Below are 20,816 nucleotides of genomic sequence, written 5' to 3'. Positions count from 1 at the left end.
TGTTGGGTTTATGTATACCATATCATTGGTAACTTTTAGAATTGTGACACCATAAAGGTGGATACAATCGATAAACCCCTTTTTCTGGCCCAGGTAACAAATGCATGGCCAGCCACTACTTAGCAAACCCTCAACGATAGCACTGTTTACTTCTTGACTTTACTTCTGCATAGTGAAAGTGTCTGAGACGTTCAAGGAACAACCCAATCACAGAATTTTCCAATATTGAGTATAATATACTGTTTTAATGGTCTTCTGATTTTATAATAGAAAAAAACAGCATTTGCAAATTTGATCAAAAAAATCAAAGACAAAACTGAGGTTGGCTTCCCATTGTAATCTCTGTTTCAATAGATGGCTAAAGGGCGGTTCCACCTAATTTTTCACTACCTTGAGAGTTTGTTTAAAAAAAACTACAATCCTTAGACTCTTCAAATCTGGACTATATTATTCCACACTAATTACAGAGTCATTCAAATGGCCTTTCAGGGTAATTTAAAAACTTTTTTGGATCTAAAATACAAACAGAGGTTTAGGTTACTCTGGGTTACTCTCAGGAAATCTACTGCTATCTTCTCAAAAGGCTCAAAGATAAATGAAGTTAGCGCAACAGGCTTAATGTTATACATAAGTGCAATTAGACAGTCTTTCCAGAAGGGAGGGACCCCCAAGCTCCATTCAGAAGTTACCATCCAGGTAAATATATCCTGGTAACTTCTGAATGTTACCTGCTGTGATCATTCATTTCAAATATACCAGTAGAGGGAGTAAGAGAGCGGATGGAGAAGAGTGGTCTATAAACAAGGTAGCTTTCCATACAGTATGTACATTTTCTATATATTTCCCTTCCTGGACTGAACAACCTAAACTTCTCAGAAGTGGGGGATGTTCTGGGTTTGAGTGTCTGATTCTCGGCGCAGGTCCCCTACATGACAGACTCCAGCAGCAGTCTGTCTATCTGCTCCTGACGCTTGAAGAGACGTAAGTAGTGAGGATGTAGCTGTACAGGATCATTCCGTGCTGATTGGTTACTGGACCACGGGCCGCCTTCTGTAAGACACCCCTCCGCAGGGTATACTGACACGTGAACGTTTGGAAAGCGGGGCGCACAGTTACTATGCCGGGGAAAGTCAGCGTGTGTCCCAGAGTTTCCGCGGAGAGAGGCAAGAGGCCTCCCTGCTGCAGAGCCCGCGGACTGGGCTGAGCGACTGGCGTCATCTGTGCGTGTGAAGCGGCGCTCCACAGTAATCCCTGTGGCTAGATCCGCCAGCCAGCCAACCAATAGCTCCAGGACAGACGGTTACTCAGTCATACAGATGATAATTTGGGCTACTATGAAAATATTTGACATAATAATGCAAGCAGCGAAGTTAAAGCGTTTTGAGCGAACAGCTTAGAGTTGTCTTTCTGACGCAGCCGTGTTGACGTGTAAACGCAGTGAGCTCGCGCTAGTGCTGTTTACATGCGTGCAGAACTAAAACACTCGGCAAACGACACGGTGACGCAACTTTTTAATGCCTAAATAGCGAGGAGAATAAGCCAGGAGGAAAGTTCAAATACAGCTTATAAACTTCTCCAGGCCTGGCTTTGATAACAGCATCTCAACCACTGTAACCTCGTAGAACAGGATGAACAAGATTAGCAACAACGCACCTTTGCCTTTTGTGCTTGACTTTGAAGTCTTCTTTGAAGCCATGCTGGATGTGTGGCAGAACCGAACCTGGAACAGCGTACTGACACAGTTCCAACAGTGAAAAGGAATCAAAATTTCTTTGAGATCTGAGTTCTATAAGGCAGGAGGACAAACCCCATCCGCTGTTTGCCCAACAGCTCTCACGGCCAATAAAATGTGGCACTTACAAAAATAGGCGAGTCTTACAGATATCCAGGCCAATGGTATTCCAGAAGCGTTGGGCTTATTCAAGCGTGTGGCTAGTCTTTATCTTTGTCCCGCCCCCTGTGTTCCCCTGGAACGTGGCAAGATGGTAGATCCAGTGGCGTCGCCTCTGCTCCCTGCATTTATGGCCACAGCGCTTAATGTTTAAATCTCCTACTCCCTATCATTAAGCGATGCTTTGGGTTCTAAACATGATCTTTTTCATTTGGCAAAAAACAGATGTAATATTATTTTACATTATTAATACATACGCTACTTTTGAGGATAATGGAATCTGAATGAAAGTGTGGCAAATAATTTGAAGACTCTTTACAATCATGACCCACGAACGCAAACAGGAACAACCTCTGTAAACATTTACCAAGAGTTTGTGTTTATTCTGGAAGATTTTCACTATGTTGTTCACTTACAGATCTGGGGCTTCAAATACTCTGTAATGGATCCATCCATTTTCAGATGGATGGATCTGAAAATGGATGGATCCATCCACCCATCCATGTTCTTACAAACCTAGTGGGGCTGGGCCTCAGTTCAATTAAATTCAGTGTATAAAACACCAGTTTCCAACAAATCAATTCACAGCCAACTGATCCAGATGACAATTGAATTCTAATCTTGAAGCAATCTTTTCTCCTGATAAAAGAATTTGGAAAACCAACTCCATTTTAACGGGAAGAAATTCCTCAGCAGATCCAGTTGTAGATGAGTATCCATCTCCTACAGCTGAATATGGATTGAGAGGACAGAGCAAAAACAGAAAAATAGATACACTGTACAGGAATACTTTTTATTTGAAAGAAAACTGAGTTCACAGATGTAATGGCAGCGGAAGGTCCAGAATGAACTATTGTTGCCATAGTTCATAAGAGTAAATCCATTGTTTGTTATTTCAAGGCATTTTACAGAAAGAACACATCCAAGCAGTTATTGAGATAGATTTATTGAACACATATTCCTTATGATCAAAGTTCAGTCAAGTTCAGTTTATTGTTGGTCAAAAGGTTCTCGAAGGAAACCCCACAGATTGTGGAGAGTTAGTGAATTTCAGCATTCACTCCTCATGGATGAGCCAGTAGCAACAGTGGACAGTCACTTGCATTGTCTCTGAATAAAACACTCTCTTTTAGCAGGAAGAAATCTACAGTAGAACCTGGGTCAGTGTGAACAGAGATCTTCCACAACTAACTAGAGGTTTATGAATAGAGTACACACACACACCTGCACTCACACACACTCCTATCTCCAGCGAGACATTTCGGGCGAGAGTCAGGGTCAGCTGGACAGGTCGCCAGTCTGTTGCAGGGCAACACAGAGACAGACAGGACACACAACCACGCACACACACACTCACACTCACACCTAGGGACAATTTAGAGCAGGGGTCTCAAACTCCAGTCCTCGAGGGCCGCTGTCCTGCAGGTTTTAGATGTGCCACAGGTACAAAACACTGGAATGAAATGGCTTAATTACCTCCTCCTTGTGTAGATCAGTTCTCCAGAGCCTTAATGACCTAATTATTCTATTCAGGTGTGGTGCAGCAGAGGCACATCTAAAAGTTGCAGGACTGCGGCCCTCGAGGACTGGAGTTTGAGACCCCTGATTTAGAGGGACTAATTAACCCGACAGTCATGTTTTTGGACTGTGGGAGGAAGCAGGAGTACCAGGAGAGAACCAGGTGCACAGGGAAAACATGTCCATGCAGAAAGACCCCAGGCCAGGAATCGAACCCAGGACCTTCTTGCTGCAAGGCAAGAATGCTACCAACTGCGCCACTGTGCAGCCCACTTCCATAACCACTTTGGCCAATTCTTGCGATGTCCAGCCAATGGCCAGTCGACAAACATAGTCCCTCCAGTGTGTTTTGGGTCTTCCTCTGGGAAGAGGACTCAGAGACTCAGTCTAGAGTTGCTGCTTCACCACTTCAAAAGGTGGCTCAGGCATCTGGTTAGGACCACTAACCCTGGCGTCCTTCCCTGGTGAGGGAAGTTCTGTTGTGGTGAACCTTCTTTATGATCTTTGCCCATTATTATTTAGATGCTAAATTTGTATATGTAGTAACAAAAGTTGATCACTGTTATCAACTTTTGTTGATAACGTGTAAGAACGCCCTTACCCTCTTGTCTGGATTGAAAGAGCTAAACAAAAAGTCTGATTGATTCAATTGTTTAGTGCTTTCTGTCATTAAAAATAAGTACCTTTTTCAAATGGATAGAGTAGTTTTATATGTGAAAATAAGGCATGATTTGCATTGAATTGACTTGACTCTACTCCCCTCTGCACAAAGCAGATCATTTGGTTATTCAGCAGGCATGTCCATTGTTTGGTCAGCTTACAGACAGTAGCCTCCGGGTGTGTGTTTTTGTTCTGTAACAAGAATGTGTGTGTGTGTGTGTGTGTGTGTGTGTGTGTGTGTGTGTGTAGGGGTGCGCGTTTGGGTGCGTGTGTTTCCTGACAGCTGTCCTTGCCTACTATTTGTACAATAAGCCATTTAATATAACCTAATCATGATGGAGAGAGGCGATCTAATCAGATTAACAGACTATCATTTGCATGAAATGAGAACAGAGGCTCAAGTCTACTTACTTACTTAGTATCCCCGCCTGTCACGCGGGAGACCGGGGTTCAAGTCCCCGATGGGGAGTGAAGTTTGTTTTAGGTCCCTCTTGAAAATGAGATCTAGATCTCAACGGGGTTGACCTGATTAAATAAAGGAATATTATTTGTAGTTTGCTAATTTATATTTGTGTTTTGTAATGCAGAGATTGATTTATCAAAAACTTCTAATTTACATTACATTGACTGCAGTATAATGATCATAAATAAACTTGACTGAAAAATCAAGTCATCAGGTCGCTACGCCAAAACCTAAGAAAACAACAATAGACAATTAACAAAGTAAAAGATGCATGGTTTACAGAGTTTGATTCTTTCTTAAAGATTTTTTCTCTCAATTTTCCAGCAAATCTAAACCTTGAATTAGATACTGTATATCCAGATTTGTTTTGGCAACCCAAAAGTAATCATTACCTTTCTAAATCTTTGTCAATTTGTTTATTTCCTGTTTGACCATTTCCTGTACTTGTGTGTTGAACTCTGCGGGTAGAGGCTTATGTGGGGCTGTTTTCTTTGTTCCATTATCTCTGCTCCTGCTGGATTTCTGTCCATTCCCTCATGCTTCTATACATTCTGACTATTCAGCCTGTACACATACAAATGCAAAGTTCTAGCTCCAGTGGAGGTATGTCATTTACTTTCTCATTTTTAAATTCAAATTATTTGATTATCCCTCTAAAGCTTTATAGGATGTCCCTATAATGCATTATTTAGATACCATGTAAACAGAAACGTCATCTATCTAGAAAAGTAGGATCATGAGGATTAAATAAATGGCACCAGATGGGATTTTTAAAATAAGTTCTTCTCTTAGGACTAGTTTCTGCTTTGCACTTTATGACAGGCAGATGGCGCTGAAATAATGGAATAAATACTTTTAAGTGACGGTTGGCAAAATTACGTTTTACATGCAGATATATGTAAAATATTTCAAATATTGTGAAAAAATGCAATCCATTTTGTCACTCACTTCATGAAGTCATATATTGCATAGTTTCACTGCACATAGATGAAATATTTCAAGCCTTTATTTCTTGTCATATTGATGCTTATAACTTATAAATAATGAAAACCCAAAACTGCAGAAAATGTGAATATTACACAATATTACACTGAGTGATGTGGATAGAGAGGACATCAGTCAGTCTTGGCTGCACAGCAAACAAAGCTGGATTATTGATTCAACACAGCAGAATTCAAAATCACAGCCTTCCCATCAGCCTCTCTGTCACATCTAGCAGTTCACCTCTATACAGGTCAAGCCACGCCTTCTCAACTTAAATTAGCCAATCACCTCAGCCTTTCAGAGTGGGGAAAAAGGAAACAGTTGACTTTCACACACACATAATATGTTAACAATTATTTAATAATAATAACATGACAAACTGTAGTTGCCACCATCACCCCTACAAAAGCTGTAAAAAGAAGATCCATCTAGGAAATGTCTGGTGTAAATTGAAACAGTCTTTCCAAATTAAAGTAGCACAAAACCAAAAGCTGACATTAGAAAACAAAACTAGTTGGGGTTTTTTTAAATCCAACATGTCATGCTGGACTGTACATAACTGCCCAGAAGGTGGCAGTATAACAAATATTTGACACAAACTTTACAAAAGGCGAAATAAAAATTAAGGCAAAGAAACTGGATGAAAATGATGTGTTTTAGTTTAATTTTATTTCACTTTTGTCTTCACTGCCCTTATTGGGAAACTTATTGAAGGGTGCTGGAGGAGATCGATTGGTGGCGTCTCATTTACTCCAGTTGCAAATACAAGAATGTTTAGAAGCTTGGGTGATCCTCCATCATAAAACAGTTTTTTTCATCAATTAATATACCAAATATTCATAACAATACAATAATTAAATGGGTGTGTATCATGTGGACATATGTGGGAAAACTGCAAAGATTTTCTTTCTCAGTTGAAATTAGAACTAATGTAACTGAATAATCAATGTAACCAGCAGTAGGCCAGCCATGTTTGTATGACATTAAGCGACTGTGTAGTATTACTCAGACGAAGAGAGTTAACATTCTGACCAGCATTGTTAATATGAAATGTAAAAAGTGTTGGGATAAAGTGCAGATACTTCAGGAACATCCTTTGTAACTTCAAAATGGAGACAGAGATTTATGCTAACAACAAAAGAACATCCTTTTCTCCTCACCAGCGAGGAGAAAAATACCAGGAAGAAACCGCTTACAACTAGGAACTGTTTTTAAACCAATTGATGTTTGGGACAGAAAGACCTGTACAGTCTTTACTGAGTGCTGTGACAAAATAACCTTTCTCACTCATCTTTGTCCTGATTTGAATAGCTTTTGAGCCAAAACTATTTTACAATGGACATCCACTTAAAATTTGCAAAACCTGAAAAGAAAAGTCTGTTTTGTTCTGTTCTGTCCTGAAAATGTAAAGTAGCACAAACAGAAACAACTCTCCAAATGTTGACACATTGAAGACCACACTGTCTGCTTCGGTTCAGTTTAAGAATCAAATAATCTGCTTATGCTGTTTTGTATGAAATAAGCTTCAACAGGTCAGGTCAGTAAAATATAAAAACAACAGACTTCTTTTTTCTTTCCTGCCAGGTTTCAATGTAATGATTAACTGCTTTTCTCTGGGTGCGCACTTGGTCATAGGTCAAGTTTCATAGTGTTTGAAACTGAGGACAACACTTTCACAGACTTGTTACTAAGTTGTGTAACATTGACTAAACAATATTTCAGAATCACATGGAGGGGAGATTAGTGGTTTGGTAAGAAAATCTAAATGTTGGGGGCCCAAGTAGTCTACAATACCTTTTAATTCATTGTTATCCTAATTAAGAGTAATTATTAATTTAATATTGATGATAATTGAAAAACATTGAGTCATAAACAAATACTGTATTCAAAATCAGTCAGGCCTTTGAATTTGGTGTTGTAACTATCAGTTAACCTGTTTTAAGCAGAGCCCATTGAACTGTTATCAATATAAGCTAATATGCAAACTGCCAGCAGAGATAAGTAGGTCATGATAACCTGCTGTACATGGTTTCCAGAACACAGCATGTAACTGTACCATGTAGAACAACATATATTAAAGGCTTTCTGTGCATCTGTCTGAACATTCACAGCTCATTCATCATCAGGCAGATCAGAGAATGTTTGTCTGACTTAGTTTGGGCTGATTGACATGAGGTTCCCTCACCGACCAAAGGTCTGTACAGTGTGTACAGAGCAGAGCGGCATAAAAACACCAACAAGGAGACAAGGAGTGACAAGGAAAAGAATCGTATGTGATGTCAACTGTCATAGCAGAGAAGCAGGAATAAGCTAGAGGGACCTAACTTTGTCCATTCTGAATATTTAATATTATAAATGAAAAAATCAAAAATGGGGACACAGATCTATGCTAACAATAAGAACATAAACATGGCCAGAAGGATGCCGGCTTCAGCACACATTTTATTATCAACTGACAGACGCCATGTTGTCCTGTTTGATACAGCCTATCAACTCACAGGATGTGCCAGAACATATCAGAATGCATTCAAATCACTTTTTGAAAACATGCAATTCAGAGAAAATAACAAATACATTCATAGAACATTAAAAAGTACAGCTTTCAATTGTAGTGTTATGGATCTCAGAACTTTGTGAAAATGATTGTAGCAGCAGCATCATGAGACCTAAGTTCACACAAAAGACCAAAAAGTATTAAAAATATGAAAAACCAGATTAATAACAACAATCACAAAATTCTCTACAAGATTATGACAAAAATTACTGTCCAGTTATCAGAAATAAAAGTGCTGTACTCACAATAAAGGAGATCTGCAACTGAGGACAATGACTTTTTAAATCTACATAACGTGCATGTGTTGTAAGTTGTTTACAATGCAGGCTATTAGTGCAGGAAAGAAAACACAGATATGCAATACAGTAAGACAATAAAAGCTGTACAAGCCATTATCCTACCTGCACACAGTTGCCACTATCAGCAATGACTGTTAGACACAATTTGAATAGTTTGAGTTACAACATTTAAATTTTCTTTGGGTTATTTATGTAATTTGGTTTAATTTGATTTCAGCTGGAAGTTGTTTTTGGGTATGTAGCTACATCACCAGCTTTGAATTTCTCAGAGTCTCAGAATTTCTGGAGACTGGTGTTTTTTTCTTAACAAAGTAGGAGAAACTCAGTCAGACTGTCAGTATTCAAGCCTTGCCACAGATTCTCATGTAGATTTATATCTATACTTTGACTAGTCCATCCTTAAAAATAATATGGAATGACCTAAATCATTTAATTGTTGCTCTTCCTGTATGTTTAGGACTGTTGTTCTACTTGAAGTTGAAACTTCAACCTACAGTTTGTGAATAGACCTATATTTACATGTGAAAAACTTTTTGTTTTGGTATTAGCACTCATCTTATGTAGTGTCAGATGGAGGGAAAACTAAGTTCTGGTTTTGGTTTCCCCTTTCAAAATAAATGAAGGTAAATATCTACATATTTAAAATATATATAAACAGACTTTATTTTTCATGTTGGTAACATTTAAGCCGGGGTTTTATGAAGCACAAACCTTTTAATTATAACTTTATAAAAAAGCACCACATCAAGTCAGTGCTGATGGGCAGCCTGAGCGCTGGTAAGAACCTGAGACAGCTCTTATAGAGGGAGGAAGGAAATGTTAGTTTTTTTGGTACTTGTGAGAACTATGTCAGAAAAGTTATATTTGATTATTGCACTACATTATATTATTTACCTAAGCAAAGTTATAAATGTCTATTAGTGCAATGTTGCTTTGATATTGTCTGACAAGCAGAGAAACCACAAGTATCTATGGAATCCAATATAAAACCATATGTTTAGTGATGGGTTAAAACCTTCAATCTATGAAGTAAAACTGAACATAACTACATTCAAGAAAACACAAATAATCAGACATATGAATGTTTCAGGTCATTTTATTATCACCTGCAATCCAATTATTGCGCAGACTTGTTTTTGTGCGAGTTTCGCATGTGAAAAATGACATACTGACATTTTTAAATCATACTTTATAGGTTAAATTACTCTCAACAGAAATCATAATTTAGCATTTTAAAAATAATTATAAATACATTTTATTTCTTGAAAGCAATACTAATAATCAAAATACAACGTATTCACAGAAACTGTTGCAGCAGTGACAGAAACACTGCATATTACACAACCCACTCACATTATTACATTAACATCTATGTTAGCCATTTCTACATTACTGATATTAGTCCAAAATATATTCATAAGTATGAAGAATAGAGACAGTCAGGTTTTTTGGAAAAGTTGTAAAAAAATTGTAGATACGGAATGTGATTGAATTAAAATGAACACATTATTAAGATGTTCTACAAGCAGTAGGAATGTGAGTTTAACAAGTTTGATTATATGAGTGGAGAAGTTAAAATGTTATGACTTCTGCCTTTAAAGCTTGGCTGTAGCAAAGGACTGAGCAGGTCTCTGTTTTTAGAGATTGGTCCAAAAAATGTGGAGGATCTCAGCCAGTAGAACCAACATCAGAATGAATGAACTTGGTTCTTTTGAGACGTTATCAGCAGGCAGCGTCTTACCTGCTTTGCCTGACTCTTTCAATGCCTTCATTTTGTATTAGTATTCAGTGTGTGATGATAAATCAAGCTCTTGAGACAATATGTGATATTGGGTTCACAAGAACAAACAAAATTAACACAACATACATCCTAGGGAAAAAGAAAGAACCTTTTCCCCCAACTATTGTAAGATTTTCACAAATCAGGAACCTCACTTGAAGAATGTGTAACAAGTGTGAAATAATAGTCCAGACTTTTCTAGAGTTTTATTCTATTTCTATGGTGTTCTAAGTCTAAGAAAACTTAGAAACACACCGTCTTATGTTTTCAGAAAAATAGGGAATTCCATAATCTCAAATTGTGTTTTAAAGAGTCACTGTTAGGGATAAATCATACAAGCACATAATCTTGACTTTGCAATATTATTGGCAAATATTGTAATTTTTTTCTGATTTTTTCCATTTGTGCTTTCAGTCCACAAATGAACAGTGGCCTTTTGCATCTGGGTCTCTGTTTTGAGCAGCTACTGCTAATAATTATTACTAATATTTACTAATAATACTATTACTAATTATTAGTGACTGATGGCTACCCAGTTACAACAGGCTCACAACAGTTATAAATAAAGTGTCTTATTTTCTTATTTCCATTTTAAAATGATCATCATCACTTATACCACAAAAAGAATTTAAAAGTGCTGGAGGCTTCCTAGTAAACACAGTCTTTGTTAGCCAACTCTGCTGTACAACTGGACAACAACTTCCAATCTTCTTTGAAAATAAGTTTTAAATTGAGATAACAGGGTGCCAAGCTTAAAGCTCACACCTTCATATCACAGACTCATATTAGTAGCTCGGACTGAAACGGGAGTTAAAAACTTAAATTTGGTGGAAAGATTCTGTCTGTTAACATCTGAGGAAGTTTTTTTTTTTTTTAGAAGTTCAAGCTATAACAGCATATGAGAGCAGGGCCAATACATGCTATTCAAGAACAGGGAAATTTGTTCTCTTCCCTAGATTTTCAAGAACAAAATGACATTCTGTTCTTTTAACATTTTAACACAATATTTCTTTTAACATGTCACATTTGCATTAGAAAGCGACTTGGATAGAAATCAATTGTTATTAACATTGAAGATTGAGGCAGACACTATACCACTACCAAGCTCCCTCCAGGTATGACAGACTGAACAGTGTTCAGCATTTGAAGCTTCCATAACTGTCTGGTTCAAAGCCAACCAGGTGTAAAAACCTAAATACTTTATTAGTGCATCAAATGAGAATCAGAAATAATAGCTTTACTTTCTGGACCTCAGATTAATCCCAGCCTGTTCAGACATAATCCTGACATCAACATCTTCTGGTTGATGTTTATCTGAGTAATTTTGTTGCAACTTCATCCTCTTGATCAGAATTTGAACTAAAAATGTAACAAGAAAGACTGTTAATTCAAAAGTAAACTTCACTAACAACACACCATCACTCAGATGATTTGGTCCTGAAAGGTATAAAGCAGCTCTGACTTTAGTCATGATGTCACCCAGCCAACAACTCATCCATCAGCCTTCGGTGAGTGTCATTGTCTCATTTTCCTCTGAGATCAAAGTGTCTCCAGTATTTGTGGAAATGTCTCCTGTTGGGTGGGAAGCAATCTGTTTCAAGAGGTTCTCAGATTGAAACAGTTCCTGGGTCCAAGCCTGACAGATTTCTTCTATTCCCAAACCCTCTCCTCCATACTCTGGAGGGAGAACATCTGGTGAGAAGAGGTCACTTAAAGTACGGTGAAAGTCTGTACCATGCATATGAACCTATGGCAGAAAAAATACCATAAACCTTAGAGTACATCCACAGTGGATATTTGTGTGTAAACCAGGAAGTAATAAAATGGTTATTGTCATCTCTGTGCTGTAGCAGATCATTGTGTGGAAGCGGGCAATGATGATGACTCTCACCCTCTGCTTGATCTTATCTGGTAGAAAGGGACGGATCATAGTGAAGACTGGATGGAAGAATATCGGCTCATTAACCAAATGAATTCCTCTCACTTTTAGTGGAAAAGAGTCCTGAACAAAGGATTATACAATCACATTATTTGGTGCTGGACACAATAACATACAAATAGTAGTTAGAGTTGAGTCTTGCGTGTCATTTTCATCCCATGCCATCTTCATACCGAAAGCACAGAGGATATCTTTCTGGCGAGGGAAGGGTTAATCTGCAGGGCATGGCCCAAACTCCACCCCTTCAGGTCAAATATCACCTTTAAACCTCGCCTCTGTGTCTCTGTCTCCCTGGAGATGATTTCTGATGTCATCAGGCTGACCCTGAACACCTGGAAGGCTGACCAATCTTTTGGGTTCCATTGCCCTGCAGAAATACATGTAGCATTAGGCTTTTGGATAAATGTAACTGCAAATAAGTGAGAGACAAAGTGCACCCTGGGTCAGTCCCCATTTCATCAAGACAACACAAAGGCCAAGACCATGCACACATACATGCACACTCTACTAATAGCATTAGTAGCACACGCTACTCTACTAATAGCATTGTAGAGCAGACAAAAACCTATCATACCTTATTATGACATGTGAAAGGGAGAAACTCAGAGAACACATCTGAACTCCACACTGAATGGCCCAGATGAGATTTGAGTAACATCTGCTTCATTGTGCAGAATGAAACAAACATTGCTTAACTGGTCCAATGTCAACAAATAGTGTCTCCTCTAAAGCTTGACACAAACACTATTTGCTTTCTATTCTCTCCTGTATCAGGTTGGACCCCATATGTTGGATCAGAGTTTACATCCCAGAGCAGGAGACCTGAGGGGCCACAGAATAACCTCAACATGGCAAAAACAGCCTGTGGACAAAAGTTATCTTTGTCCACATCAAAGATGACATTTACATTACATGACAATAATGATGTCATGACATCATTACTGTCATGATGCCATGACAGTAATGCAGGAGTTAACACTGGCAAGATTTTTTGAGAATGTGTTGCAGCACATACACAGGCGTTTAGATTCAGATGATTTTCAGATATGCTCTGCTGGGGGTGCAGTTGCCACTAAATATATTATTTAATAACTTGAACTTTATGCATTTCAGCTAAATTATAATTTATTCAAAAAATACTTTAAAAATCCCAGAGGATAATTAAATGTTGTTATAGTTCATTATTCAAGTGTCTTCAAAGACTTGCTGATGCTGATGCATCTCCAGTAGCAGTTTGCTTTACAATGAGTCAGGAGATAACAGTCTGATGAAGAGGATGCTCAGGGTTCTGCATGTTATGAAGAAGCTTCCTTTGTCCAGTCATCTTCAGAGGTTCCCCAGAACAGAACCCGCCTGTTTATGTCTCTCACTCTGATGACGCTATCCCAACAGATGATACGGAATCTGTTGGGATGCCATATCATCCCAACATCAGCTACAGATGATTTGCAGCATCTTGCTGCAAACACTGAAGGATCTAAACTTGATTGTAAAATGGATGGCAAGCAAGGGTTTTAATTTCATGGGGAGGAACTAGATTCTTCAAGTTAAAAAAGTTTCAATGTCAAATTTATTTCTAAAGCACATTTAAAAGCTACAAAGTGCTTCACAAAGGGTAAAAGCAACATTAAAAACAATAATGAAATCAAAAAATAGGATAAACTTAACAACAGGACAGTGCAACCAAACAGGTCTGATTGAACTCAAACTGAAACCAAAGAAATTAGTTTGCAGGAGAGATTTTTAAAAAAACTGTACAGACTCTGCAGCACAATTATGAAGGAGTTTGTTCCAGAGTCGTGTTTCTGCAATGGCAAAGCCTCGATCTCTACTGGGTTTTAATCTGGTCATCAGCTGCACTAAGAGCATGACGGAGACTTTTTGGATTGTAAAAGTTAAGGAGAACAGTTAGATAATTAGATGCCAAACTTTTATGAGTAAGTAACAATAACATCAATACAAAAATGAACAGGCAGCCAATGTAAATCCTTTAAACTGGAGTGAGAAGGTCATGCCTTCTGGTACCTGTTAAAAGACAAGCAGCAGCGTTTTGGACTAACTCCAAGTGATGGATTGATGATTGATTGATTGATCGATTCCACAATATAAATCCTTGCAATAATCTAATCTGCAGGTAATAAATGCAAGAACAATAGTTGTCAGGCTTTTAGGAAGAATGTAGGATTTGGCAATTTGGTATAACTGATAAAACTAAGTCTTGACTACAGTGGACATTTGTTTCTCAAGTTTAACAGAACTGTCTAAAAACACTCGGAGATTCCTGCATTTCTTGTGCCTGTAGAGGCTTCGTGTGTCACAAACACACAGTTATACACACCAATCCTGTAGATGAGCACCCTGCTGCCAGCGTGGTCCCGCTGTGGGAGAACAGCATGGTATGATGTCTTGAGGAGACCAAAGACAGATGAAGGAGACAAGCATGTGCTGATCTCAGGACTCTCCCTCCTCCAGTGCAGGTAGTTCAGCAAGAGCTGGAAACACATGTGGAAGAACTCTTACAGCTTGCTCTTCTATACATGAGCTTTGCATTTGACTAGACCAGGGGAGTCAAACTCCAGTCCTCAAGGGACCCTAACCCTGTCCTGCAACTTTTAGATGTGTCTCTGCTGCACCACCGGAACACAATAATTAGGTCATTAAGACTCTGGAGAAATGATCTACACAAGGAGGAGGTAATGAAGCCATTTCATTCCAGTGTTTAGTAGCTGTGGCTCATCTAAAACCTGCTGGACAGTGACCCTCGAGGCCTGGAGTTTGACACCTCTGGACTAGACAATCGAATTGATACACCGTAGACCCCCGCATTTTCAATATTCACAGAAAGTTCTGTGGAGTGTAAGATGCAAGTTATTTAACCGAAATCAGATTTTTATTTTTTGTAGAGCATATCCAAAATACTTGAAAGAAAGCAGTTGGAAAAGCTGAAATACTTTCATGCATTGATGGCTCACACATATTGGCTGGTGTTTGCTTATTGAGAACAAAACAGTTAGTGAGCACCATTGATTTTAATTGGCACAGATTTACTGAATCCACATTAGTGGATGTAAGGCATATAGTAGATGTTAGCTTCTGTGTAGAACTAAGAATTTCCACTGAGCACTTTAATGAATATTAACCAAAAATACGAATATATTTCTTTGGAACTTAATGTGAAAGACCAACACAATATGGTAAACAATTATGCAGTAAAAATAAAATTAAAGTATACATATATACATGTATAGGGTGACCATATTTTAATTTGGGAAAACCAGGACAACGTGCAGGGGGGGGCTATATTAGCAGGAAAACTCCATACATTTGCGCTTTTTCATGTTGGTGGCGTACTGACAGCCACGCTATCTATCTTCTGATTAACAACAGGGCTGCCCGCACTGACGCGGCTCAGGGATTAGGTGACACGCAGCGCCGTGCGCAGTGCCCTAGTGCCTGTAAATTTAATGGTCCAATGAAGGAAATTTAAAAAAACAGGACATTTCCTCACTTTCTAAAAAAAACCCGGGACGCCCGGGACAGGACGTGAAATACGGACATGTCCCGGGAAATATGGACGTTTGGTCACCCTATACATGTATAAAGTCAAAGTTTAGCAGCTGTTTCTGTGGTAAGCTTATTTGCTGGTGTCCCAACTGCAGAGCTTTGCCCCGGTTGGCTGGGCTCACACTGCTTTCAATTGGTCTTGTTTGTCAGACGTAAGTATTTTCCACTCATTCACATTGCAGGACAGTTTGTTTCTAAATCACTCAGAAATTGGTGCTCAAATAAGAACTATTAAATTCTCTAGATTTTAGAGCAAGAGTTAAACTAAAATGAGATTTCTTAATGTCCCGTCTTTTAGGGAATGTTGCTCAATCAACAGTAGTCAACAATGCTGTTTGTTTTGCCTTATGTGTGTTTACATGATCATATATATTGTTTGTAGCAACTCAACTTTTTTGCAAAGTATTAAACCAAATAATATTACTGAATACTTGAGATTATTTAGCACTGTTGTGTTGTTTAAGAACCAGCAACTTTGGCTGCAAGTCAATGGGTGAGTCAGAAAAAGTGGATTTTTTGCAGCAGACATGCTTCATTGGTTTACAGATGTTCTCTGTTTTGAGGGAAAGTGAATATGTCTCAATATTGTCATCTGAAGTGCCTCAAAGTATGCTACCTCCTGTGAGCTTTATGTTGTCAAAAAGTGAGATTTGAAAATATGTGCTTCTTGTGCCTGAATTATTTATTGTTTTAATATTTATTTCTAGAATTTTTTTTTTATTGAAAGTACCAAAGTTTGCATATTACTTTCTGTTTTGTTCACATAACTTTGACAAATTAAATCAGACGTTATGATTAGTTAACATGTATTTGAACATCTTTGTACCAAATATTTTTTTTATTCTTACTTGAGTCATTCTTAGAATGACAAATTCTAAAATATATTACAGTAAAGCAGCTCTTATTGAGCACAAGTGCTGGTTACTCTGCTTACCTCTGCTCAAATCTGATAAAGATGATCATCCAAGATATTAAATTTTCCAGAGAATGGTGGAAAAATCAAGATTTGCCACATGATTAAGAGCAATTTACCAATGCATGAATTTACTTTACACAGGTTAGGTACCATCCAGCTGTAGCAACTATAGGAACTACTGTATGATGCCAAATCCAGACATCGAGAGACATTTTTGTGTAGATGTATTTCCTGCACTGTGAAGAATATGGCTCTTCACTCTTTACATTTGAATATTGCCTCTTTTCATTGGGTTATTTCTCTCAGTAGATAGAGTTTAACTTTTAGCTGGACAATCATCCAGTTAAATTTTTGTAGTTTATCATTTTTTGGTGCTGTGAGGAGTAAAACTAGAGTTTAAAATACTTAACACATTATTTGCTAATTTTCTATTATAATATTGACTGAATAACTACAAAAAACACACAATTAAAACAAATGAAAATCATGAAAATAAAAACCTTATTCATCCAACTTCTTATTTAATCCTGCTTTTAACCAGATTCTTTTAATATACTTATATCTTAGAAGTTTTTAATTATGTGAATAATTCCTTTAATATTGTTATAATGTTTATGCTATTTCTTTCTGAAACAATTCCTAATGTTCATGCATAGATGAGGCTATGTGGTTACATTTAGCTAATGTAGGCAATTTATCCCTGGATCATAGTTAACTATAAATGAATGCAGCCTCAGCTGCTCTGAATGAATGAATGAATGAATGAATGAATGAATGAATGAAACAAGATATAGGATATTTACAATTTATAAAACATGAATATCATAAAGTAAATAATAGTTTTGCTGTGGTAACAGGACTTAATAGTGAGCCTCCAAATTAAATTCTACTCTGTGGTCCATGATATGATGGATGTTAAAGTCTGTATTGAATCTGTGAAGGCCTGTTGAGGACGTTAGGAAATCATTTTACAGGCTTTGTGACAACAGATGCCATCTGGAAGATATCCTCAGAGCAAACTGCTTCTGCAAGATATCCTAAATAAAATGTTTTTGTTTTAATACTATAGTAGGTCCATTGTCTGAGCTCTATTTTGTCTGTTTTGGTTTCAAATCTTCAAACCTTTGGCACGTAATGTACAAAACAAAAAAAAAATTATTATTATTTTCTTTTCGACACAGAAAATTGAAAGTCTCTGTACTCGGTTGAAACTTTGTTGGTAAAAGCACAAGCCTTCCTGCTGGCTGGTCTCCCAGCCAGTAACTGCTGAGTGTTTTCCAGCTGGGAAAGCGCAGGTTCTGTACCTTCAGAGAGAGCGTCAGGTCGAAGTCTCTGGCGCGGAGAAATCTGATGAGGAAGCCGTCGGAGAACGTTCCCACAGCGGACAGATCGTAGGCCTGCAGGGCTGCCCGCCTCAGGCTCACCACATGCGGCCTCAGCTGCTCTGAGTCGTCAGGGAGCTCCGTGATCTGAGAACCGTTCATATCGCACTCAGGTCGGCTTTCTGCTGCTGGTCTCCTCCGGACGCTGCTAGCAACCGGACAGGAGGGGCCGGTCCGGCTTCCAGAGGGGAGGGATTGTGAGTCGGAATGCACTTGCAGTTTACTGTACAGTGGGGTGAAAGTGGGCTGTTTCGTCACCTCTGTTAGCACTTTGAATGTGTACATATCAATCAACTCATTGGGTTTGTCGCAATTTGTCCCGAAGTAAACGGCAAAGTAATCCTCAAAGTTGCGGACTGGCTATTGATTTGCTGATTGATTGCTATTGAATGCGCTGCAGTCATAGAGATTGTTAAAAGTTGTGCGTGGGGGATATGCAGAATTGATAAATGCTTTCAGCCGCCCATAAACAGCTAAATAGTGATCGACAGTATTAAAACACAATGTTCGTATGAAGGTTTGCCATCATTACATCATAGGCTTAATGATTAAATCACAGATCAAGGCGTCAAGCTGGGTCCAAAACAGTAAATACTGTATGTGTTGTTTCTACACTGTGAAACCCAATGGTGCTTTTTACTAAAAATAAGATAGTTATTTGTAGTCATTTAAGCTAAATAAGTAAGTAATAGTAAGAGTAACTTTTATAAATTGAGTAGATCCAAAACTATCAGTTTGAGTTTCTGACTCATTTACAATAAGTACACACATGCTTATCATTTATTTTCAGTATTGTTGCTTTGAAATGTTTAAGTTGTGATCATCGACATGAATACGGTTGTGATCACTGACTCAGACCAAAGAAATAAAAGCCCTAGTCTTTCTGACGTCATCACTGAGCTTTGCACACGATGCTGAGATGTCGGCCATTAGAGGAAAGTTTCAACAAAGAATTTTAGCAACTCCAATGTGAAAATACATGGAAAGTGTTTTTCTGTTAAATGTTTATATAGAACTTGAAGAAGAAAAATAGGCCATGCTAGCACATGGGTCTTGCTAGCCCAGCTGCCTCCTATATTGCTTAGGTTTAGTGGTTGGGGGCTTATTTGGGAAAATAGATAAGTTACAATTTTAAAGCTATGTAGCACACAACGTTGTGGTAAAATAGACCATGACTAGTTAAAATGATAGTTCAAATGATGAATTAGTTAATCATTTTAACTAGTTTTTCCAGTCCAATCCAAATGTATACATGTATAAACAGCATGTGTGAAATTAGATGTTTTAAATTAGGAACCTCTTGCATCTCCAGTCCACCGCAGCACCGACTCTGCAGTAAATATGCACCTTTTACAGTTAATGAGCATGTTTACTCTGCCTCCACATGGTGGCGCAGTGCATAGCACCTCTTTAATAGCTATGAACAAAATTAGAATGGAGCAAAACTTCTCTGCTCTCACACTTAGTCTATGCTTGGACTCTCTGCTCACTTTTGGAGACGCCTTTTCCATTCTGACTAGTAATTTCTCTGGATTACCAGAGATACCATACATACTGGATTACAAGCAAGCAAGCGAGCCTGTCTGTCTGTCTGTCTGTATATATGTATGTATGATTGTATGATTCAATACATTTTTTATATATTTTGAAAGATTTTAGAGGTGACAAAGTGATTTTGGTGACATTTTGTGACCAAAAATGTCACCAAATTCGTGAGCATAATATCGTGTATCCTATTGTATCGTGAGATTAGTGTATCTCTACAGCCCTAATCAAAATATTGCGAACAAGTAAAATAATAATAATACCAATGCATCACCTGTGATTTCTATGGCTCAAAATGACAACTAAAATAATTTGCTTTAAAACTATTGTAATTATTCTGAACTATTCTTTTATACTAAATAAAAGGAGTTAACAAACAAATGTATTTATATTTGCTTTGGGTTCCTTAGACTCCAATCACGTAATAAAATAAACTAAAATAGTTTTAGTTACAAAACTTAAATTAATTTGTGCAATCAGTTTCCCCAAATAACTTGAGTTAACTTGTCTGGTTTTACAGTGTAGTTCTATAAATACTTCATTCGGGCCAGATGTGGCACATATATAGAATTTTTATTTCAGTTTTGGCAGATTTGATCCAGACACGGACGGCATCGGAGCCAAAGCTGGCTAAAATCAGCTTTGGCATAACAGTCTTTTGTCACCCAAAGACTGTTATGCCTTTGGGTGACATAACAGTCACCCAAAGCTAAACCTTTGGGTGACTGTTATGATCTGGAGCCTTAAGGATTTGGTCTAGATCTCAATGCTGTAGGTTTTGTCTTAGTCTCTGTCTGCATATAGACTTACACAGAAATGTCAGTCACAGATTGTCAGAGCTGCATGCAGTCTGTGTAAATGTCTGGTGGTACCAGCTGATGGGCAGGACAGGGCCGTAAAGTGGGGGTTGGTGGATGGGAGCAATACATCCACCAACCCCTAGTCCCTCCTGTTCCAGCGCCTATACTTATAGCTTAAATCATTTCAATTCAGTATTTATAGCACCAATTCATAACAAATGTCTCTGTAAGTGTGGCAAGCTCTCACTAGTCTGCAGTTTGACTCTTGGTGCTCAACTTTCTCAGATACTGAACTGAAATAAAATCTTTTTTCAAATGTGTAAAATGTCAGAGAAAAATATATAACAAAAATGAAAGAATAGAAACAATAGCCAAACATAAAAAACAAAGATATCCAGGTCGAAAAGGAGTAGGAAGAACCCAGCACCTACTAAATCCTACCCTCATTAGTGTCACAGAGTATACAATGAGCATTTCAGTCCAGAATGTAGAATCCAAGTACGCCCCACATGCTAAATATT

The 20,816-nt window shown here is 38.0% G+C and overlaps 2 protein-coding genes across 2 annotated transcripts in view; both read right to left on the bottom strand.

Moving 5' to 3' along the window:
* Positions 1 to 1,833, bottom strand: part of LOC114146039 (probable serine/threonine-protein kinase kinX) — a 32,380-nt gene extending 30,547 nt beyond the window's left edge. Inside the window, exon 1 of the mRNA XM_028019778.1 lies at positions 1,654 to 1,833. Within this exon, the coding sequence (XP_027875579.1) occupies positions 1,654 to 1,696 (43 nt within the window). The 5' untranslated portion in view covers positions 1,697 to 1,833. The remainder of the gene's footprint in view (positions 1 to 1,653) is intronic.
* Positions 1,834 to 7,940: 6,107 nt separating this feature from the next.
* On the bottom strand, positions 7,941 to 18,167 carry ttpa (tocopherol (alpha) transfer protein). The gene is made up of 5 exons (XM_028021806.1): positions 17,873 to 18,167; positions 14,427 to 14,580; positions 12,262 to 12,455; positions 12,041 to 12,151; positions 7,941 to 11,896 (listed from the first exon to the last, which is right to left on the bottom strand). Exons 1-5 carry the CDS (start codon positions 18,050 to 18,052, stop codon positions 11,648 to 11,650), a joined length of 888 nt encoding a protein of 295 aa, XP_027877607.1. The 5' UTR covers positions 18,053 to 18,167; the 3' UTR covers positions 7,941 to 11,647.
* Positions 18,168 to 20,816: the final 2,649 nt, after the last annotated feature.

Source organism: Xiphophorus couchianus, chromosome 6 (genome assembly GCF_001444195.1).
Source record: "Xiphophorus couchianus chromosome 6, X_couchianus-1.0, whole genome shotgun sequence".
Lineage (NCBI taxonomy): Eukaryota > Metazoa > Chordata > Actinopteri > Cyprinodontiformes > Poeciliidae > Xiphophorus > Xiphophorus couchianus.
The sequence above is the reverse complement of the archived record's forward strand: the minus strand, read 5'-3'. Positions and strand labels throughout refer to the sequence as shown.